Raw genomic sequence first — 19,298 nt, forward strand, 5'->3', positions numbered from 1 at the left:
GGAGCAAGGATGCCAGGCCTGAGGGCTGTGCTGGTTCTGTCTGCTACGGCTGCTAGTCAAGGATTACAATAACTTCAAGTGCTGGTGCCACTCAAAGCCAGAGCAAGCCTCCAACCTGAGTGCCATAAGTCTCTGGCTCCTAAGTCTTGGAGGAACAGGCCCTGACCTCTTGGAGCATTTGGATCTGTCAGTCTAGCATTGGAGCACTCAAGGGCTATGGACAGAAGAGCTTCTTTTCTCTTACTTGTGATTTCTAACTGGGGAGAACAAAAGGACCCCAGAGAGCCAACTGTTAGCAAGAACATGGTTTGATACATACCTATTCAAGGTCCTGGCTCCTGGATTTCTTCACAATTGTCATGGTTCACAGTATTTGCTCATCTGAGATGCTGGAGTATATAGCTGAGATCCATCCTACAAACTGTTCACTGCTGCCGCCTGGAGTCCTATTGACAACAACCTTTATCAAGACTATATGAAACAAGCTGAAGAGACCAGAGTGATATGATGGCCTGTCCATTAGGGGTATCAGGAGTCTACTACTGTAACTTGAATCTGTCTATGTTATGAGTGCTGCCACGTGGCCTTAGCTTTTACCATCATCCAAACATATAACCTCAGAACAGCATGTTGGCGCAGAAACAAAGAGGATGAAGGACAGAGGAAGAAGAGAAAGTTTACTAAGCAGGATGCTAAATTTACACAAACCTGAAGTGCTAAGTTAAAGCATAATGTGCTAGGAAAATGGAAAACGGAAAAGGAACAGACTGGACTCGATTGTCAACAGGTGAGGATTTTTTTTGCCAGAGAGGGGCACAGACCTTCCCATGGGTTTGGAGGTTGTATGAAGGACTGGATTTTGGGGTGGGTATATATGTCTTTTTTTTTTTTTTTTTTTGGCCAGTCCTGGGGCATGAACTCAGGCCTGGGCACTGTCCCTGAGCTTCTTTTGCTCAAGGCTAGTGCTCTACCACATGAGCCATAGCGTCACTTCTGGTTTTTTCCATTTATGTGGTACTGAGGAATCAAACCCAGGGCTTCATGCATGCTAGGCAAGCACTCTACCACTAAGCCACATTCCCAGCCCATATAAGGTCTGAACAAGGAGGCAGAGGATAAAAAATGAGCTACGGTCTCTTGGAGGCCAAGGGTGGTGTCCTTGGTCAGGCCCAGAGTGGAATGCTCTACCTGGGGTGAGGGGCTTTTAGCTAAGCCAAGGTCAGAATGACTTTCCTGCAGCGGGACACAGGAGCGCCCATCTGGTGCTGTGCTTGACCTGGGGGAAGAAGGCAGGAATCAATCTAGCATATTCCATCTTTAGATACATGAAAAGATGGGCTGAGAGGGGAGCAACCTGGGAGTTAAGAGAACAAAGTAGATTCCCACCAAAATGACCACTCCCTTGTGAAATAAATTCAGCTTTGCGGGTTTCAGTGTTTCAAAAACTTTCTCTTTGCCACAATAGCAAGGGCAGGTCCAAATCCATGAAATAAGCATCTATACCAATCCAACACCATTAGTTACTCTTGCCAATCACCAGACCACTGCTTGAATAGTTACTAAATCTGAAATCAGGACATAGCCTGAAGAAATCTGCCATGATCAGTATGAGAGTCCTGTCATCACAAAATAAAGTCGGACAGGAGACTTAAAACGAACAAGAATGTCAAGGTTAGAGGGATCTCAGGGATAACCTGAAGATGCAGAGGGGAACCCGGGCCAATGGGAGCCCCACTGGGCCTCCTAAGAACTTGTCCTTGGCCAAACCAAGGAGAACCTCCATGTTAAAGACAAACAAAACACCTCACACTTTTACCTCAGGAAAGCTCTGTGAGAGACAGCCAGGAAGTTTATGGGCTGATGTCACTGGAAAATGGAGAGAAATTTTCTCAGCTGTGGAAGACATCTCCCGAACAGAAGGCTGACCTTGTCTCCCTGAAGGAGGGCTTGCTGGGGGAGCCTGGAGCACAAGCTGCTCCCTAGCACACATCAGGCCCACAGCAGCAGTCCCCAATGAGAGAAGCCCTTCCAATGTAATGGTGTCTCTCACCGCACGGATAAACCCCAATGAACCCTACTAGAAACCCCCATGTGAGCCGCGCCGTGGCATCCTGTAGGACGGGGCAGGAGCCTGGCCTTCCAGGCACAGGCTAGTCAGTTTAGTGGACACGGGAACAGCACTCTAAGTCACATACAGGACATGGGCAGTCACTGGTATCTACTTCTCACAATTAGGAGAGACACTTCAGCACCAGCCATGGTCTTCAAAGTCTATACACTGAAGACAAGGAGCCCCATGCTGGGACAATAGTGAACCTCTGAAGATAGCCATGCCCCATTCTCGGGGCCAAGACAGGCCTCCCACTCCTGAGCCACACCAGACCTGCCAGAGAAGAGCATGCTCATTCAGCTCATTCAATGCCTGGGTACCTGTAGGAAAAAAAACAAACACACTCGCTTTTTCCAACACTACTCCTAAACATAAACTGAAGTAAGGTGGCTGGGCCTAAATAATTTCCTGTGGACTTCCTGGGGCCCAGGCAGGAGATGGGGGCTGTCCACCCGGCCCCAATGCCCGGAGGCAAGGTGAGCTGTCCTCTCAAGGGCAGATGCCTGGCTCACTGGGGTGAATGTGGAGGGCCTGGCCTTAGAGAGGTGCAGATGTCATAGTCTTAGGAGAGCTGAGGGCTCTGATTCTGCATGGATTAGCTCGAATGGCTTGAACCACCCGGCTCTGAGTAGCCTCTAAGCTACTCATATGGAAGGTCGAGGCCTATCTTCCCTGGATAGAAAGGTCTGCTGGTACCTGAGTGTGTCCATGTAAGGTCTTCACGGTACAGTGCAGGAAGGTGATCCCTGGAGACAGGGGTGGGCACTCGGCTGATAGGTTACTGAACCTGCCAGTCTAGCACCTGGGACTGGGAGTGTCCTGTGTCACAGGACGCCATGCTGTGAGTCTCCGTGCCTCCTGGCTTGTCCCTGGTCATATGGCATTCCAGTTCAGCTCTCCACTGGAGCTGCACTGGTTTGTTGGTATTGTTTTGTTCTTTCTTCCCTCTCTGTCCTGTTTCCTAACTGTGTTAGGTGTATTTAGGGGCTGCAGGCCTTTGTAACAACTGGCTGCATGCAGCCTGCTAACTGTGTAATAGACTCCAATATTCCATCTACCTAAATGTGGCTTCTGGGATAATTCACCTTACAACAAAACCACTTCTGACCACAGATACCAGAGTTCCCCTCCCCCCACTAGTCAGCAATCCGTTCTAAAGTAGACATCAACCAGGTGTTCTCCAGTCCAAGTCCATTCCAACAGTACTTCCCTGAAGACAACAGCAGATCCCACCAGTTCAGGACCCAGTCCCCAAAATGTCCTCCAATTCTAATGTCAATGTCAAGCCCAGGCTATCTTTCTGTGCTTCTGACAGACCAAATATAAGTCTGGGTTCCCAAGACACTTCCCAGCCCTCCTTTGTGGTTTTTATGGAGGCTTCATTACACCGGTATGGCTGATGAAGCCACTGGCTACTCACTGATAATCAGCTCAACCTCAGGCTTGGTCCCTTCCCTGGAGGTCAGAGGTAGGACTAAAAGTCTCAATCGTTCGATCCTGCTTAGACTTCTCAGTGATCACTCCCACCTCAAAGCTACCTAGGGGTGGCCAGCCAACAGTGAGCTCACTAGATACAAAAGATATCACTGGGGGGCTGGGAAGGTGGCTCAGTGGTAGAGCGCTTGCCTTGCATGCCTGAGGCCCTGGGTTCGATTCTCCAGCACCACATAAGCAAAAAGAAAAAAGCCGGAAGTGGCGCTATGGCTCAAGTGGTAGAGCGCTAGCCTTGAGCTGAAGAGCTGAGGGACAGCGCCCAGGCCCAGAGTTCAGGCCCTATGACCAGACCCCCCCTCCCCCCCCCCAAAAAAAGACATCACTGCAGAGATTCAAAGCATCTTTGGTGTTATACACTAAGAAAAGAACAGATCCCAAAAACATACTTGGCATCCTAGCTCCCCAGGGTTGAAATCTCAGGAAGATCTGAGGCTGGCCTGGGTAAAAAAAATTCACAAGATCTCATTTGAACTAATAAACAGGCCCAGTGGGTGCACGTCTATCTTCCCAGTTACACAGGGGGATCTTAGTTTCAGGCCAGCCCAAGCAAGAAAGTTTGCAAGACCTCATCTCCACAGAAAAAAGCTATTAGTGGTAGTGTACCACTAGCCAGGTTAGGAAGTGTAAATAGGAGGATTGTGTCCAGGAGGGCATGGGCAATCATCAAGGCCCTATCTCAAAATTAACCAGACCAAAAGGGGTGGAGTATGACTCATGCAGTAGAACACATGGTTAGCAAATAAGAAGCCCTGAGTTGGGGCCCTAGTACTGCCAAAAGAAAAGACATATCACTTCCAAGATTATCAGGATCTTAGGAGTTACATTCTAGAAAACAGTACATTTCACAGTCTCACACACAGCACAGAGAGTGAGTTTAATGGTTACATGTCCCCAAGGGACTGCTCCTGAACATACACAATTGGGAGGAATTCCATGGTCACCAAGTGAAGCTGTGCACACACTCCCCTGAGCATCAGTGCCCAGCATCCCAGACCCAGAGGAAGCACGCTGTGGTTCCAGCTGCAAGACCTACAGCTCTGCCACAGACTTTGAGACCTGGGAAAAGTTACCTCACACATGCACCTCGTTTACTCTCACCTCAAAACAACATCAGCTAAATTCAAGAGAAAAGAACAGAAAGCAGAAAAATGAAGAGGGGACCAATCAAAACCTAGTCCTTAGGACATTACAAACAATAAATATGAGAAAGCTATGCAAGTTTGACAAATACTGAGAAAGAAGCAAAGGAGAAACGTGGCCACAACTTTTGCTACCAAAGATTTCCAGGGCACTTTTCCCAGGAAGCCAAAGTAAATGGACGTTAAGTGGAAGGACAGAAGTGAGAAAAATATTCCCACCGTGCCTCAGAAGTTGCCGGGCTTCTGATCCCACCGGTCCTTCTTACCGGTTTTGTGCACCTGGCTGACTCTCCCCAACACAGTCCCTGGGAAGGGGATGTGACCCTTGATCCCCTAGAAGGTCATGCCTTCCCCAGAGGCTCTGCATCAGGGGAGTGGGATGTGGCCACAGGCGGAAGCATGGCAACCTCTTTCATTTATCAGTTCACAAGCTTGCTCTAGGATCTCCAACTTAAAATAAACACACAGGCCCCTATCCCTCACATGCCTTGTCTCTCAGCCATTTACTCCACAGAGACAGTAACTGCTACCTACCTCACCTCGCCATCTCCCAGGCACCTCTTCTCTAGGTGGTCACACCCAATGCCCACATCTGATCTAGCATCAGTGTAATGCATTGGCACGGGTATGTTTTCATCGTCCTTTGCTCATTCTTTCACTTGTGATTAACTAGCCATGGGTTTGGCTTAGTACAAAATCTTCCTTCCCCACAAGGCAAAATAACATGATGACGTTCAATGACACCACAAGGCCGATTCCACCCAAACTTATCTAACAAGCCCAGGAACTCTTGAGGCTCCAACTAGACATCCAGTGGTCTTTGGGTTCCACCATGCCACATCTACCAGGCACGTCCAACTTGATCAGTATCACCACCAACTGCTCATCTGGTTGCCTGCTGGGTACCTCCCACTTGACTAGCCTCTCTTCTCAACAAAGACTCAAGAGTTTTCCTACATCCCTCCTCCCTTCCTCAGCCTGACCTGTAAACTACCCATCAACCAGTCCTGGCAGCTCTCAACTGACTTCTACCTCCATACCCACTACTCTAAGGCAGAGGTAACAAACACCTATACAACTCTTCCACATACCTCCTCTCTTTATCCCCCAACTAATTAGTAGTTATAAAACAGAGTTATAAACTATTACTCTCTGCCAAGACCATAACATAAAATAGGAAAGTGTATCTCAGTGGCACAGTATGTGCCTAGCACACAGGAGGTCCTAGGTTATGAAAAAAACACATCAACAAAAAGACAACCCCAGAACATTGCAAAGAAGCAAAACCAAAAGCCAATTACAAAAAAAGTCACCCTTCCCAATTAACTTTGAATGAAATTACTGTGGGTGTGCCCGTGCTTCTGCCGGGCCTCAGAGGATATTGCTCACTGTTTTTCCAGAATCCGAATGGCACTTCCAACTTCAGACCTCTGCTTCAATGGTATTTTCATCCTTCCAAATGCAACATCACACTTGAGTTTGTCCAATTGTTTACAAAGCTGTTAACTCAGTCTGCACAGCAGAAGCATATGTGCTGAGTTGGCCATGTAACATGTGGAAATATAGACTGTGTCCATATCTGCATTGTGTCACATTCTGCCTGGTTCTCCAATGATGCTCCATTCTTGGAACTCTTACTTGGTGCGTGCCTGCTATAATCGGGGACCTGTCTGGAACCAAAGATGCTATGAATCTAGAGACCTACACTGACCTTGTACATATGGAGCAGAATGACTGTAGGAGACCATGGCAGGGAGCCCTGGGTGCCTGAGCCTGATGCGCACAAGTGACGCTCTTGGGGAATTAAGTCGATGGTCACATGGCCATGAATCCTAATTCACTGAGATTGACATAATGGGTCTCTTTCAGCATTTCTACCACACATGTGCCCCTGAGTGAGTCTCAATAGCAAGTAAACACCCTATTTTTAGTTAATTTCCAAAGTAACAGAACAAGCAACATTTTGCACACCTTCCACCACCTCGGATTACAAGGCTGGGCGGGAGAACAGTGGGGTAGTGTGTGCACCGCGGGGGCGGCCTGGCGGGCTGTTTCCATTACCTGCCCTCCTACTCCACAGCAGACCCTCTTTCCACTCCCTCACAAGTTCCCTTCCCCACCCTGGGAGGCTCAGTCATGTTGTCTGGGGTGTTCATCCTAACACCCTACTCACAGGGATGCTGTTTCCACCCCATTTCCTCTAATGTACTAACTTCATTCCCCTTCCTGTTGTTTTTTTTTTGAGGTGGTCCTGCCCAGGAGGCTCAGGCTCTATAAGTGTGGGTGGGGCCCAGGACGTGGATCACTAGCCAGTTCCAAGCCACTGTGGGGGCTGTCTAGGGATATACACCTGTGCTGCAGACCTCTCTCCAGGACCTAGGGGCACAAAGTAACACCAGAGGGCCACCGTGTGGACAAGAGGAAACACAACACCAAACATCTCACCAGAGAACTCAGGGTCCCAGCTATGGAGTCAAGGCTCAGTTGTTTCCAAAGATCTCGGGAACCAAGGGAATCTGCTGATCTTGACCTCTTTTTTTCTCCCGGAACTAGATGTCTGTCACAGAGGTGCAGAAATTCCTCCTGAGAAATGCCTACCTGAACTTCATACTGTGCTAAAAAAATTTTTACATTTGTTCTCACACAATCAACATAGGAGACTTCTGGGCTGGGAAGGTGGCTCAGTGGTAGAGTGCTTGCTTCGCATGCATGAGGCCCTGGGTTCAATTCCTCTAGCACCATATACACAAAAAAGGCCAGAAGTGGCGCTGTGGCTCAAGTGGTAGAGCGCTAGCCTTGAGCTGAAGAGCTGAGGGACAGCGCCCAGGCCCAGAGTTCAAGATCCACCACCCCCCCCCCCAAAAAAAATAAATAAATAAAAAATAGACTTCTGTAAACCCCAAAAATGAGATTCCCCCCACCCCCATCAGCAAGCAAGAAATGCTGCACCAAGTGAATACTAGCTGTATGTCTAGTTCAATTTAGTTATGGAACTGCCTGGAAAAAGGGTCAGACCCTTTAGGTTAAGGGCTCAGTCCCTAAGATGGCTCTCACTTTAGATTACAATCAACTCTAGGATATGTATGTATGTATGTATACAGTATCCTATATAAATGCATCCATGTCCCTTCCTTGGATTGGATTTTTCTCAAGTTGCTTATAAAACTGAAAGAAAGGACTGGGAAGGTGACTCTGGTAGAGTGCTTACCTAGCATGTATGAAGCCCTGAGAACCATATAAGCAGAAAAAGCTGAAAGTAGCACTGTGGCTCAAGTAGTAGAGCGCTAGCCTTGAGCTGAAGAGCTGAGGGACAGCGCCCAGGCCAAGTTCAGGCCCCACAACCGACGAAAAAAAGAAAAGGGGCTGGGAAGGTGGCTCAGTGGTAGAGTGCTTGCCTTGCATGCATGAGGCCCGGGGTTCGATTCCTCAGCACCACATAAGCAAAAAGAAAAAAAGGCGGAAGTGGCGCTGTGGCTCAAGTGGTAGAGCACTAGCCTTGAGCTGAGAGACAGCGCCCAGGCCCAGAGTTCAGGCCCTACGATGAGAGAGAGAGAGAGGGGGGGGGGGGGAGAGAGGGAGAGAGGGAGAGAGAGAGAGAGAGAGAGAGGGAGAGAGAGAGAGAGAGAGAGAGAGAGGGAGAGAGGGAGAGAGGGAGGGAGGGAGGGAGGGAGGGAGGGAGGGAGGGAGGGAGGGAAAACTGAGAGAAACAGTTTAATTATGTTTACTTGTAGGCTCTGCCCTCAAGGAACTTCCACCTGTCGGGCTTCTTGGACGTTCTCTGGACTCCGCAGACGTCCTTTCACAGAAGCTTCACTACACAGGTACTGCTGATTACACCAAGAGGACGAAGGCTATGTGTGTATACACATACACCTGCATATAAACACGCACACACAAGGTGCCTGTGCAGGAGGGCACGAGACCCTTGCAGAGAGGAGGAGAGGAAAAATACGCTCTGTGCAGACGACTTAAAGGCCCCATGGCTGAGACTGCTTCGTGGCTCGTAGTTCTGAGACAAGGTCTTGCCTCCGCCTTCCCCGGTACGGGCCTGCGCTTGAACTTCTCCGGGCATTTCTTTTCTTACCATGACCACATCCACCAAGAAGACGACCTCAGCTCGCCGGGCGCCGCTGGCTCGCGCCGGTCACCCCGGCCGCTCGGGGGCGGCGCCCGGGCTGCGGCCCCGCGAGCCTCCCTTCCCAGCCACGCCGCCCCCGGCCCCGCCGCGGCCCAGGCCCCGCGGTCCGTCCACTCGCGCCGGGGGGCCGGGGTCCGCGCGCAGGGCGGCGGCACGCCGGCGCCGCCGCTCACCTGAGGCGGGAGGCGCGCGGGGAGCGCCACCCCGGAGCCCGGCCGACCGCGGGACGCCAGCCACCGCCGCAGCCGCCCGCCGGGAGACGCGCGCTCCGCGCCTGGCCGGAGGCGGAAGTGGGTAGGCGCGGGCGTCCGGCCGGCGCGCGCTGCTGGAGTTCCGGCCGGGACGCGGCGCCGCTGCGAGTCTGGTTCCGGCCGCGCGGCTCTCCCCGCCCGCCCCGCGGCGGGTACTCCTCGACCTCCGCTCCCCACCGGGCCGCGGGGTCCGGGCCGCGCCCCGACGCCGGCCATGGACCGGGAGACGCGCACCTTGGCCGAGCGGCACTTCCGGAGCCTCGAGGGCCGCGTCCTCGGCGGCGGCGCGGCGCCGGCCCGCGCGGCCTTCATCGCGGCGCCCGCCGCCTTCTCCTACGCCGACTTCGTGAGGGGCTTCCTGCTGCCCAACCTGCCCTGCGTCTTCTCCAGCGCCTTCACCGAGGGCTGGGGCAGCCGGCGGCGGTGGGTGACGCCGGCGGGGATGCCCGACTTCCAGTACCTGCTGGACAAGTTCGGTGAGGAGGGGCGCGACGCGGGGCCGCTCGGGGACCGGGGACGGCGGGGGCAGCGCGGGGGCAGCGCGGGGACGGCGGGGGCAGCGCGGGGGTCCAGGGCCGCGCGGGGACGGCGGGGGCAGCGCGGGGACGGCGGGGGCAGCGCGGGGGTCCAGGGCCGCGCGGGGACGGCGGGGGCAGCGCGGGGACGGCGGGGGCAGCGCGGGGACCGGGGACGGCAGGGGCAGCGCGGGGGCAGCGCGGGGACGGCGGGGGCAGCGCGGGGACGGCGGGGGCAGCGCGGGGACCGGGGACGGCAGGGGCAGCGCGGGGGCAGCGCGGGGACGGCGGGGGCAGCGCGGGGACCGGGGACGGCGGGGGCAGCGCGGGGGCAGCGCGGGGACGGCGGGGGCAGCGCGGGGACGGCGGGGGCAGCGCGGGGGTCCAGGGCCGCGCGGGGACGGCGGGGGCAGCGCGGGGACGGCGGGGGCAGCGCGGGGGTCCAGGGCCGCGCGGGGACGGCGGGGGCAGCGCGGGGACCGGGCCGGCCGGGGGAACCGGGGGCCCAGAGCGGCGGGGCAGGCATGGAGAATTGAGAGCCCCCTCTCCAATCATGGGATGTACCCACGGCCTCCAGAACTGGCGTGGGAGAAGTTAGGAAGGTGGAGGGGACCTGAACCCTCCACCCTGGTCCGAGCGCTGGCAGAAGGGGCCGGGATGGCTTCCCAGGATGCACTGCAGACCAGCACATGGAAGGGGCCACCCAGGCCAGTCTAACCTGGATGCGCCAGGCGCTGGCTTGGAGGGTGGTAGAGCCCGGGAGGCAAGGTACACGACTGTTCTCACCCACGCATGTGCTGTCTTCTTCAGGAGACGTGATTGTACCTGTTGCCAACTGTGGGGTCCAGGAATACAACTCAAACCCCAAGGAGCACATGTCCTTCCGAGACTACATCAGCTACTGGAAGGAGTACATCCAGGGGGGCTACAGTTCCCCTCGGGGCTGCCTCTACCTCAAGGACTGGCACCTGTGCAGGTAGTGGGTGGCCCTGTCTACAGCCCCTGATGCGCTTTGGTTTCAGTGGTGGCCATATTGGCATTCCATTGGAAGTCAGCACATCAGCCTGGCAGCCCAGTGGTGGCCACAATCAGTAACTTGGTTCTTACACATTTGGACTGTGATTTTTATTTTTTTATTTTTCTGTTGTGGGGCTTGAACTCTGGGCCTGGGCGCCATCCCTCAGCTCTTCTGCTCAAGGCAAGTCCTCTACCACTTGAACTACAGTACCACTTCTGGTTTTCTAGTGGTTTATTGGAGATGTGTCTCACTGACTTTCCTGTCCAGGCTGGCTTTGAACTGTGATCCTCAGATCTCAGCCTCCTGAGTAGCTGGGATCACACGCCCAAGCCACCAGCACCTGGCTGATTTAGGATTACAGGCATGAACTACCAGAACCCGGCTCTGCCTTAGGATTTTTTTTACTTTGTGATGGTGCAAAATGCACAATGCATTCAGTAAATCTGTCTCTCAGATTTCAAGATTCCCCTTTTCCTGAGCTAGCAATGTAGTCTGTGTTTCCTCTGACTGGCCTAAAAATTTTAAAAAAAGGCAGAGGGAGGCGTGGAGTCGTACAATCAGAAGGATACAGGAAAATCAATGCCCAAACCCCAAATAGGTTTGTGGACTGCACCAAGACATATGTGTCTGTCAGAGAAACGCATATGGTGTTTTGGCATCTACAAGTGGTTTGTTGCTACCAGGTGTCAGCCCTGTCTTGTCTGACTAGGACTCGTGTGAGCATGAATCTAGGTGGCTTCTCCAGTGCAGTATTGTTTGAGCTGTGTCTTCCCTGGGACTGGTATAAAATGTTTCTGTGGTTGGGGTCTCATTGCTGAGATTGAAAGGATTCACAGGCAACCTTCATGCTTGGCCTGCAGCCTGGAATCTGATAGCAAAAGTTGAGTAGTTCATTGGCCATTATGAAGAAATGGAAAAGCCAGGGGCCATTGGCTCGTGTCTATAATCCTAGCTACTCAGGAGGCTGAGATTTGAGGATCACAGTTCAAAGCCAGCCCGGGCAGGAAAGTTCAGGAGACTTTTTTTTTAAGGGGGGGGTCCAGTCATGGGGCCTGAACTCTGGGTGTGGGCACTGTCCCTCGGCTCTTCAAGGCTAGCGCTCTACCACTTGAGCCACAGCACCACTTCCGGGTTTTTTCTTTTTGCTTATGTGGTGCTGAGGAATCGAACCCAGGGCCTCATGCATGCAAAACAAGTGTTCTATCACTGACCAACCTTCCCAGCCCATGGAGACTCTTATCTCCAATTAACCACCAGAAAACCAGAAGTGGTGCTGTGGCTCAAGTGGTAGAACATTTGCCTTGAGCTGAATGAAGTTCAGGGAGAGCGCCCAGGCCGAGTTCAAGCCCTACAACCATCAAAAAGAAAAAAGAAAGAAATGAAGGAGGAACACCAAGTGCTCAGAGTTCCCAATGTAGCCAGAAGCCAAAATCCTGGGATTGTGGGAGAATGGCCACTGTGTGTGGTAATGCCAGGGCACAGTCCACCCCAAAGCCACTGCCATGCTTACCATCCTGGGCTGAGCATGTGAAGGGTTTCACCTGCCAGGTTGGTCTTAACCCCATGTGGTATGGGTGGGGTGCAGTGTGGGCTCCTCCGGTAGCCTCCTCTGTACCTGTGCTCTCCACAGGGAGTCTACAGTGGAGGACTTGGAGGATGTGTTCACTCTTCCCGTGTACTTCTCATCTGACTGGCTGAATGAGTTCTGGGATGCTCTGGATGTAGATGACTACCGATTTGTCTACGCAGGGCCCAAGGGCAGCTGGTAATGTCAGACAGGGTCCACAGGTATCTGGTAAGGGGAAGGGTGAGGGCTGTGACTGCCCTTTGTGCATAGAGACCTCTGGGGAGCCAGCTCGAGGGCCCCTCAGGAGAACCAGGGCCCACTCTGAACCCCACAAGGCATAAACCAGGAGGCCTTGCTGCAGGTCGCCCTTCCACGCGGACATATTCCGCTCCTACAGCTGGTCAGTCAACATCTGTGGGAGGAAGAAGTGGTTGTTATTCCCACCTGGGCAGGAAGAGGCCCTGCGTGACTGCCATGGCAGCCTGCCCTATGACGTGACCGCCCCTGTGCTCCTGGATGCCCGCCTGTACCCCCGGTTCCAGCACAGCAGCCCGCCCCTGGAAGTCCTGCAGGAGGCTGGAGAGATGGTGTTTGTACCCAGTGGGTGGCACCACCAAGTGTACAACCTGGTAAGGTGGGCACACCAGGTCCTGCCCTTAGTGGACCCTTCCCTTCACACAGCTCCTGTCTGTGTCCTCTAAGAAAGGGGTTAGCTCCTGACCCTCAGGGTTGGATAAGCAACAGACCAGATGAAGCTGTGGAGTTCCCAGTCCCTCGCTTTACTCCCTGCCTTATTCCTGCCCTGTGCCTATTCAATCTGAGCCCTTTTCCCACCCACCAGCCCGGGTCCCTTTTGGGTTGGCACTGTGGGTCCAGTCTCTGGGCTGAGCACCTGGCATGTTCCAGGGTTGCTCTGCTAGCACCTAGGCCTGACACTCAAGGTCAAGGGATAGGGAGATAGGCTTGCGCGCCCATGGTACCTGCTGCGGACTTGGTAGCTAGCCTGTGCCCTGCCCTCCAGGATGACACCATCTCTATCAACCACAACTGGGTCAATGGATACAACCTGGCCAACATGTGGCACTTCCTACAGCAGGAGCTCCAGGCTGTACAGAGGGAGATAAGCGAGTGGAAGGACTCCATGCCCGACTGGCACCACCACTGTCAGGTAGGTGGGTGGCCAAGACAGGCAGAGCAGAGGGCAGCAATCATGCATGCTGTCTGAGCCTAGCGCCAGGGCAGACACCCAGGGCCTGCTGTGAACTCAGAGCCTGCAGAGCACCGGTGGCCAGGCTGTCCTCAGTACCTCTGTCTCATGGGTTCCTGCCCTGGTCTGTAAGCACAGTATTGGGATCCGTTGTAAACTGAGGCCACATCCATGGCTCTAGCCCACAGAGCTCACTGGCCTTTCTGCTCTGCCCAGGTCATTATGAAATCCTGCTCCGGGATCAACTTTGAAGAGTTTTACCACTTTCTGAAGATCATTGCTGAAAAGAGGCTCCTTGTCCTAGGGCAGGGGCCAGAGGAGGTTTTCAAGGACAGCCCGGGCCCAGGGCTAGGCCACCAGCAGGCTGCATTTGATGTTAGCCGCCTTGTGGAAGTGCTGACCTCTCTGATCACACACCCTGACTTCCAGAGAGTAGACACCAGCACATTCTCCCTGCGGCCAGAAGAGCTGCTTGCACAGCTGAAAGACGCCATGTCCAGTACTGCAGCCCTGTAGTGCCTGTGGGAAGTTACTGCACTAGGGATGCCAGTGCGCAGCGGACTTCTGCCTCTGACTCCTTCACGAATTACAGGCTGTAGCAGGGCGCCAGCGGCTCACGCCTGTCATCCTAGCTACTCAGGAGGCTGAGATCTGAGAAACAGGATCAAAGCCAGCCCGGGCAGGAAAGTCCATGAGACTCTGATCTCTAATAAACCACCAGAAAACCGGAAATGGCATTATGGCTCAAGAGTTAGAGCACTGGCCTTGAGCTGAAGAGCTGAGGGACAGTGCCCAGGCCCAGAGTTCAAGCCCCATGACCGACCCAAAAAAAATACAGGTTATAGCTGGGTACTGGTGGCTCATGCCTGTAATCCAGCTACTCAGGAGGCTGAGATCTGAGGATCTCGGTTCAAAGCCAGCCAGGCAAGGAAATCCATAAGACTCTTATCTCCAACAAACCACTAGAAAACCAGAAGTGGCTTAAATGGTACAGTGCTCCCCTTAAGCTGAAGAGTTCAGGGACAGCACCACTATCCAAACCAAAAGAAGAGACTACTCCCTGCCCTCTTGTGGCTGGAGAGGCCTCTGCTGAGCCGGCAGCACCACTCTCCTGGGCTGCTGATCCTGGCCCTCCATCTCGGGAGGTTTGGCTGGCTCGCCACTGAGATTAGGTAAGTGTTCATCTGGCCTACCAAAAGCCAAGGACTTCACAGTGTGTGCCTCAGGGGCTCCAGGCTCTGCCTGGGCCACAAGTAACTGGGCACTGCATGACAGAAGCTGGCTTGTTAAGCTGGGTGTTGTCCACCCACATCTAGAGGCACCAGGACTTAAGTGGCCAAGACACTCAGCCAGGCGCCTGGGATGGAGCATCAGTACAGAAGGAAGCCTTCTGCACAGCACCACGAGCAGCCTGGGCTCCTGTGCCCTGCCTAGCACACTAGCTATCTTGTAGCAGAGCCAAGCACAACAATGGCAGAGGGAACACCAGCATTGTGACAGTCTCTCCCCACCCATGGTGTCCAGCCCTGGGGAGGGAGCACCTGCTGTACTGGCTAGTCTATTTGGCAGGCACTTGGAACCTGAATTGACAGGCTGTCCCCTAGCCAGACTACAAGCTCCTATGACACCCTATACCTCAAGACACCAGTGTGAGAAGTAGCTTACAACTCTTGATTTGGGCCACTGGGTCGATGCATAGGTGGGCACGTAGGGCTGGGTGGTATGGGTTCTTCTACAGCTGCTCTGATTTTCAACCTTTAACCTCATCCACAATCCTGCCAGACCTTATCCCCCCAGTAAGGGTTTTAGATGGGACTGAGGTCTGTCCGACCTCTCCCTCAAGCTAGAGTTCGCTCACCTTTTCAGGTAGGTGGTTTCATCAGAACAGAGGAAGGTGATGTCTGCCTAGCAGCCACATCTTATATCCTGGATGCAGCCTCCTATGAAGTCCAGTGGAACTGGCTGACCCCCAGCTAGAATGGAAGCCCAGGAGGGCAGCGATTTGATGTGTCTGATAATCTATGCTAGGGGCTGTCAGATGAACCACAACAGTGCCATCCAGGCTTAGAGCTCCAAGGACCGGCCTCCCGCTGGAACTGCAGACCTTTTAGGAACTAGGAAAGTATTGCTCTGACCTGCAGTGCTACTGGGCGAGGACTTCTTGGGGAAAAGGAACTGGAAATGGTCACAGCTCCTCCAGAGGCCGCACTACAAGGCCTGATGTTGGGAAATTCTTTTCATGCCTGGGTGGGGTCTTGCACTGAAGACATCCAGTTGTTTCCTACAAGATGGTGCTCAACCTGCACTGCAGGTTCCACCTTACTGCCTTTGGCATTAACTAGAACCCCACTGGAGGCCTGTGCATCTGGCCACAGATGGGCCCCTATTTAATCAGGAGAGTGCTCTTCATAGTGGAAATAGTTCAGGGTGAGGGAAAATAAAAATAGCAATGGCTTCATATTTGCTTGAGGCTGTACCAAAAGAAATGTCTCAATGAGTGCTCAAGGGCTACTGAGGCTAGAATGCAGAACTGTCCCATACTGTCCTGCCTGAGGACCTGACCTGGGGAGGGATGTCTAGGGCCCTGGTTCCACCCACTTTGGGACAGTTCACACACATGGTGCAGATGAAGATTAATACACACATGACAGACAGAGCATGGAGCCACTGGCCAGACACCTTGTTGCAGTTCATACTAGTGAGAAGAGGTGAGTAAATGCAGAGTGAATGAAGATAAACGAGGAAGGCTAGAGAGGACAGAAGGGAGTTTGGATGGGAGACACTCAATGCACATGTGCATATATGGTAGTGTCACAATGAAACTTGTGGAACTAATGTAAGCTAACAAGAAATAGAATAAAATAGATGTAAATCCAACTGCACCCATTAAGTGTAATGAAAGAAATGCAATTCTTGGGCTGGGAAGGTGGCTCAGTGGTAGAGCGCTTGCCTTGCATGCTCGAGGCCCTGGGTTCGATTCCTCAGCACCATATAAGCAAAAAGAAAAAAGCCGGAAGTGGCGCTGTGGCTCAAGTGGTAGAGCACTAGCCTTGAGCTCAAGAGCTGAGGGACAGCGCCCAGGCCCAGAGTTAAGGCCCCACAACTGTACCCAAAAAAAAAAAAAACAAAGAAATGCAATTCTTTGATCTCCACAGAAGTCACTGCATTCAAGATGCCCGTGCAGTAGCCTGGGTTTGAAGATCTCTATAGTATCACAAAAGAAGTACAAGTTGAAAATAAGATATGAGTAAGGAAGAGTTGGTTTTCTATCAGTGTGTTCATTACCCATCTATGGACTCAACCAAGCATGCCACAAAGTTTTTTAGGGGATAGAGTCTTCGAGCTTGAACTCTGAACCTCCATGGTGTCTCCGAGCCTTTTTGCTTACCACTAGTTCTCTACGACTTTGAGGCACATCTCCACTCCCGGTTTTCTCAGGGTTAACTGGAGATGAAGGGCTCATGGACTTCCCTTGCCCTTGCTTTGAACTGTGCTCAGACCTCATTTTTAAACTAATTCTAAACAGTTCAAGCCCCACGACCAACAAAAAAATAAAGTTCAAAAAAGCACAATTGGATTTGCCATGTGCAGATTATACTAGATCCACAGAAAATGTGTGCATTGCATTAGATTACAAGTGCTCTGGGGATGACTTCATGTGTGGGAAGATGTGCACAGGTTATACACAAATACGATGCCACTTTATATAAAGGACTTGAGAACTGACTGATACTGTTATCATTGGTGGGTCGTGAGGGTAAGTAATCTTGGGGTATTTTAGGATGGAAAGATATCATGAAAATAGCAGAAACTAATTGATATTTAAAGGACACTATCAGACAAAATATTTTTCTTACTGGTGTTTGGTTTTGCTTTGGGTTTTTGTTTTTAGGGAGGGCAAAGGGAGCTGCAGAAAGGGAGAGGAATAGTGAACAAATACCATAGTAGTCAGAATACACTATGTGGAAAATGGACAATGTAACTTATAGGCAGAGATGAAAGGGGAAAACCGGTGGAAAATGAAACGTGACTGTCAGAAGAAAATACTCATTACATGACTGATGAAATGATAACCCCTCTGTACAAAACCTTAGTAATAATAAGACAAAAATTGGATTATTTTTAGATAAAATGTCATTGTGTAAGCAGTAACTAGTGCAAATTACAAACACACAAACACAAAATTGCCAACATTTATGAAGACACCAGTGGTAAAAATTAAGGTAGAAAGCAACTTAGCAATTGTGTTTTATAGATTGCAGTACCCTGCGTTGTTTTTGAGATGAGGTTTTTGCTATATTGCCGAGGCAAGTCATGAACTCATGGAAGCTACTACCTCGGAATCCCAGGACTTACATATATTACATATATTGCCAATGTATCTTGCTAATCCTGTTATTCAATAACAGAAAGTGGGAAATCCAAACATAAGACCACGCTAAGACATTAAAGAGTAAAAATCCAAATGCATAAAAGAAAACACATGTGATGGGGGGGTGCTGATTGGTTAAGGTGTTCTGTTTACACTGTCTTGATGGAGGATGACATTGTTTTGGGACACATTCAATTTACCAGTCAAGACTACGAGATGAGTACCTACCCATGGGAAAAATGGGAACAAGAGGTAAAATCCATAGTGTGCAGACCAAAGCTAGAGCCATCAAAAAGTGGGTTCTACTGATGTGACTTATAGTGAATTGTATAGCCAGTTAGTCAAGTATAAGTAGTTGAATTTAAGCAGATGGCTTTTCTTTGAGACGCACACAACTTTCAAACTGACTATTAACTATGTTTGGTCCATTTTATTTTAGCAGTGTTTCCAATAGCCTTTCATTTACACCATTGATTAGCAAGGAATTACCACTAGACACTAGAAAAAGCTAACAGTAATTTCTCTTATGTAGTCATATTCAAATGGAGAAGTGCACTAGAAGCTACAGAGGGAGGGCACCGGGTAGCAGGGAGAATGCATGGTAGGTATAAAGGGAAAGGCTGTGCCAGAACATGAGAGGCTTTTTGGTTCTCATGGATATGTAATTGGTTTTGAATATTTGAGCAGGGAGAAAACTGAAAAGCTTTACTACAGAACAAGAGTTTAATGCTATACTACAATGTTTTAAAATACTATTAGAACACTGAATCCAACAATATAAAGAGATGAACATTACATGATTTAACCCAGAAAAGCAATGCCGTGGAGGAGGGGTTGGTGGGAGAGCAAAGGAGGGGGAAATGATGCATGACAGGAAATGTACTCATTGCCTTGTTCATGTAACTGTAACCCCTCTGTACAATACATGACATTCCCAGTTTGTGTTATCATATATCTTTATAGATAAAAAAATGAAGGCATACCCACTTCCTGTACAACCATAGTATTTACCTTATAATGGAAAGTGAAAAAGTTAAGCACTTACCATATCCCTTATATTCTTAAGGCTTTTATCCAAACTACATACTTCCATTTTGTTTTTTTGGGGGCGGTGTCAGTCCTGGGGCTTGAACGCTGGGCCTGGGCGCTGTCCCTCAGCTCTTCAACTCAAGGCTCGCTCTCTACCACTTGAGCCACAGCTCCACTTCTGATTTTCTGGTGGTTTATTGGAGATAGTCTCAGGCTTTCCTGGTGGGCTGGCTTTGAACTGCGATCCTTAGATCTCAGCCTCCTGCATAGCTAGGATTACAGGTGTGAGCCACCATTCCCAGCAGTACTTCCATTCTTTAAGGGGAAATATATAGAAAGCATTGGCATATTTTAAATTTTATCAGGGTTTTCTGTAATGAGTCCTTTTGTGTTTGACAGAAAATGGAAAAACTGAACTTTCCCATATTCCTTGTTTACAGGACTTTCTTCCAGTATGG

General features: G+C 51.3%; 2 protein-coding genes across 11 annotated transcripts in view; one reads left to right on the forward strand and one right to left on the reverse strand.

Annotated features, from left to right (window-relative positions):
* The window catches only part of Snap47 (synaptosome associated protein 47), a 37,222-nt gene extending 28,125 nt beyond the window's left edge, over positions 1–9,097 (reverse strand). Inside the window, exons 1-4 of one of the 8 annotated variants that reach the window (XM_042669502.1) lie at positions 8,469–8,867; positions 7,189–7,300; positions 1,189–1,276; positions 320–446 (exon numbers count right to left, since the gene is read on the reverse strand). The gene's annotated coding sequence lies outside the window, so the exon portion shown is untranslated. Of the gene's footprint in view, positions 1–319; positions 887–1,188; positions 1,759–7,188; positions 7,301–8,468; positions 8,868–9,054 lie in introns of those variants that run through there. The other 7 variants (XM_042669494.1, XM_042669498.1, XM_042669495.1 and 4 more) reach the window with 7 other exon arrangements.
* Positions 9,098–9,289: 192 nt separating this feature from the next.
* Jmjd4 (jumonji domain containing 4) lies at positions 9,290–14,117 on the forward strand. 3 transcript variants are annotated; one of them, XM_042669489.1, is made up of 6 exons: positions 9,290–9,608; positions 10,458–10,623; positions 12,296–12,430; positions 12,594–12,861; positions 13,326–13,400; positions 13,656–14,117. In XM_042669489.1, the coding sequence occupies exons 1-6, from the start codon at positions 9,347–9,349 to the stop codon at positions 13,953–13,955; spliced, it is 1,206 nt and encodes a 401-aa protein (XP_042525423.1). In that variant the 5' UTR covers positions 9,290–9,346; the 3' UTR covers positions 13,956–14,117. The 3 variants fall into 3 exon arrangements, with proteins under 3 accessions (XP_042525423.1, XP_042525422.1, XP_042525421.1); XM_042669488.1 differs by having other exon boundaries at positions 9,291–9,608; positions 12,630–12,861; positions 13,254–13,400; XM_042669487.1 differs by having other exon boundaries at positions 9,292–9,608; positions 13,254–13,400.
* The last annotated feature ends 5,181 nt before the right edge of the window (positions 14,118–19,298 follow it).

Source organism: Dipodomys spectabilis, unplaced genomic scaffold, assembly GCF_019054845.1.
Source record: "Dipodomys spectabilis isolate Male_0828 unplaced genomic scaffold, ASM1905484v1 ptg000496l, whole genome shotgun sequence".
Classification (NCBI taxonomy): Eukaryota; Metazoa; Chordata; class Mammalia; order Rodentia; family Heteromyidae; genus Dipodomys; species Dipodomys spectabilis.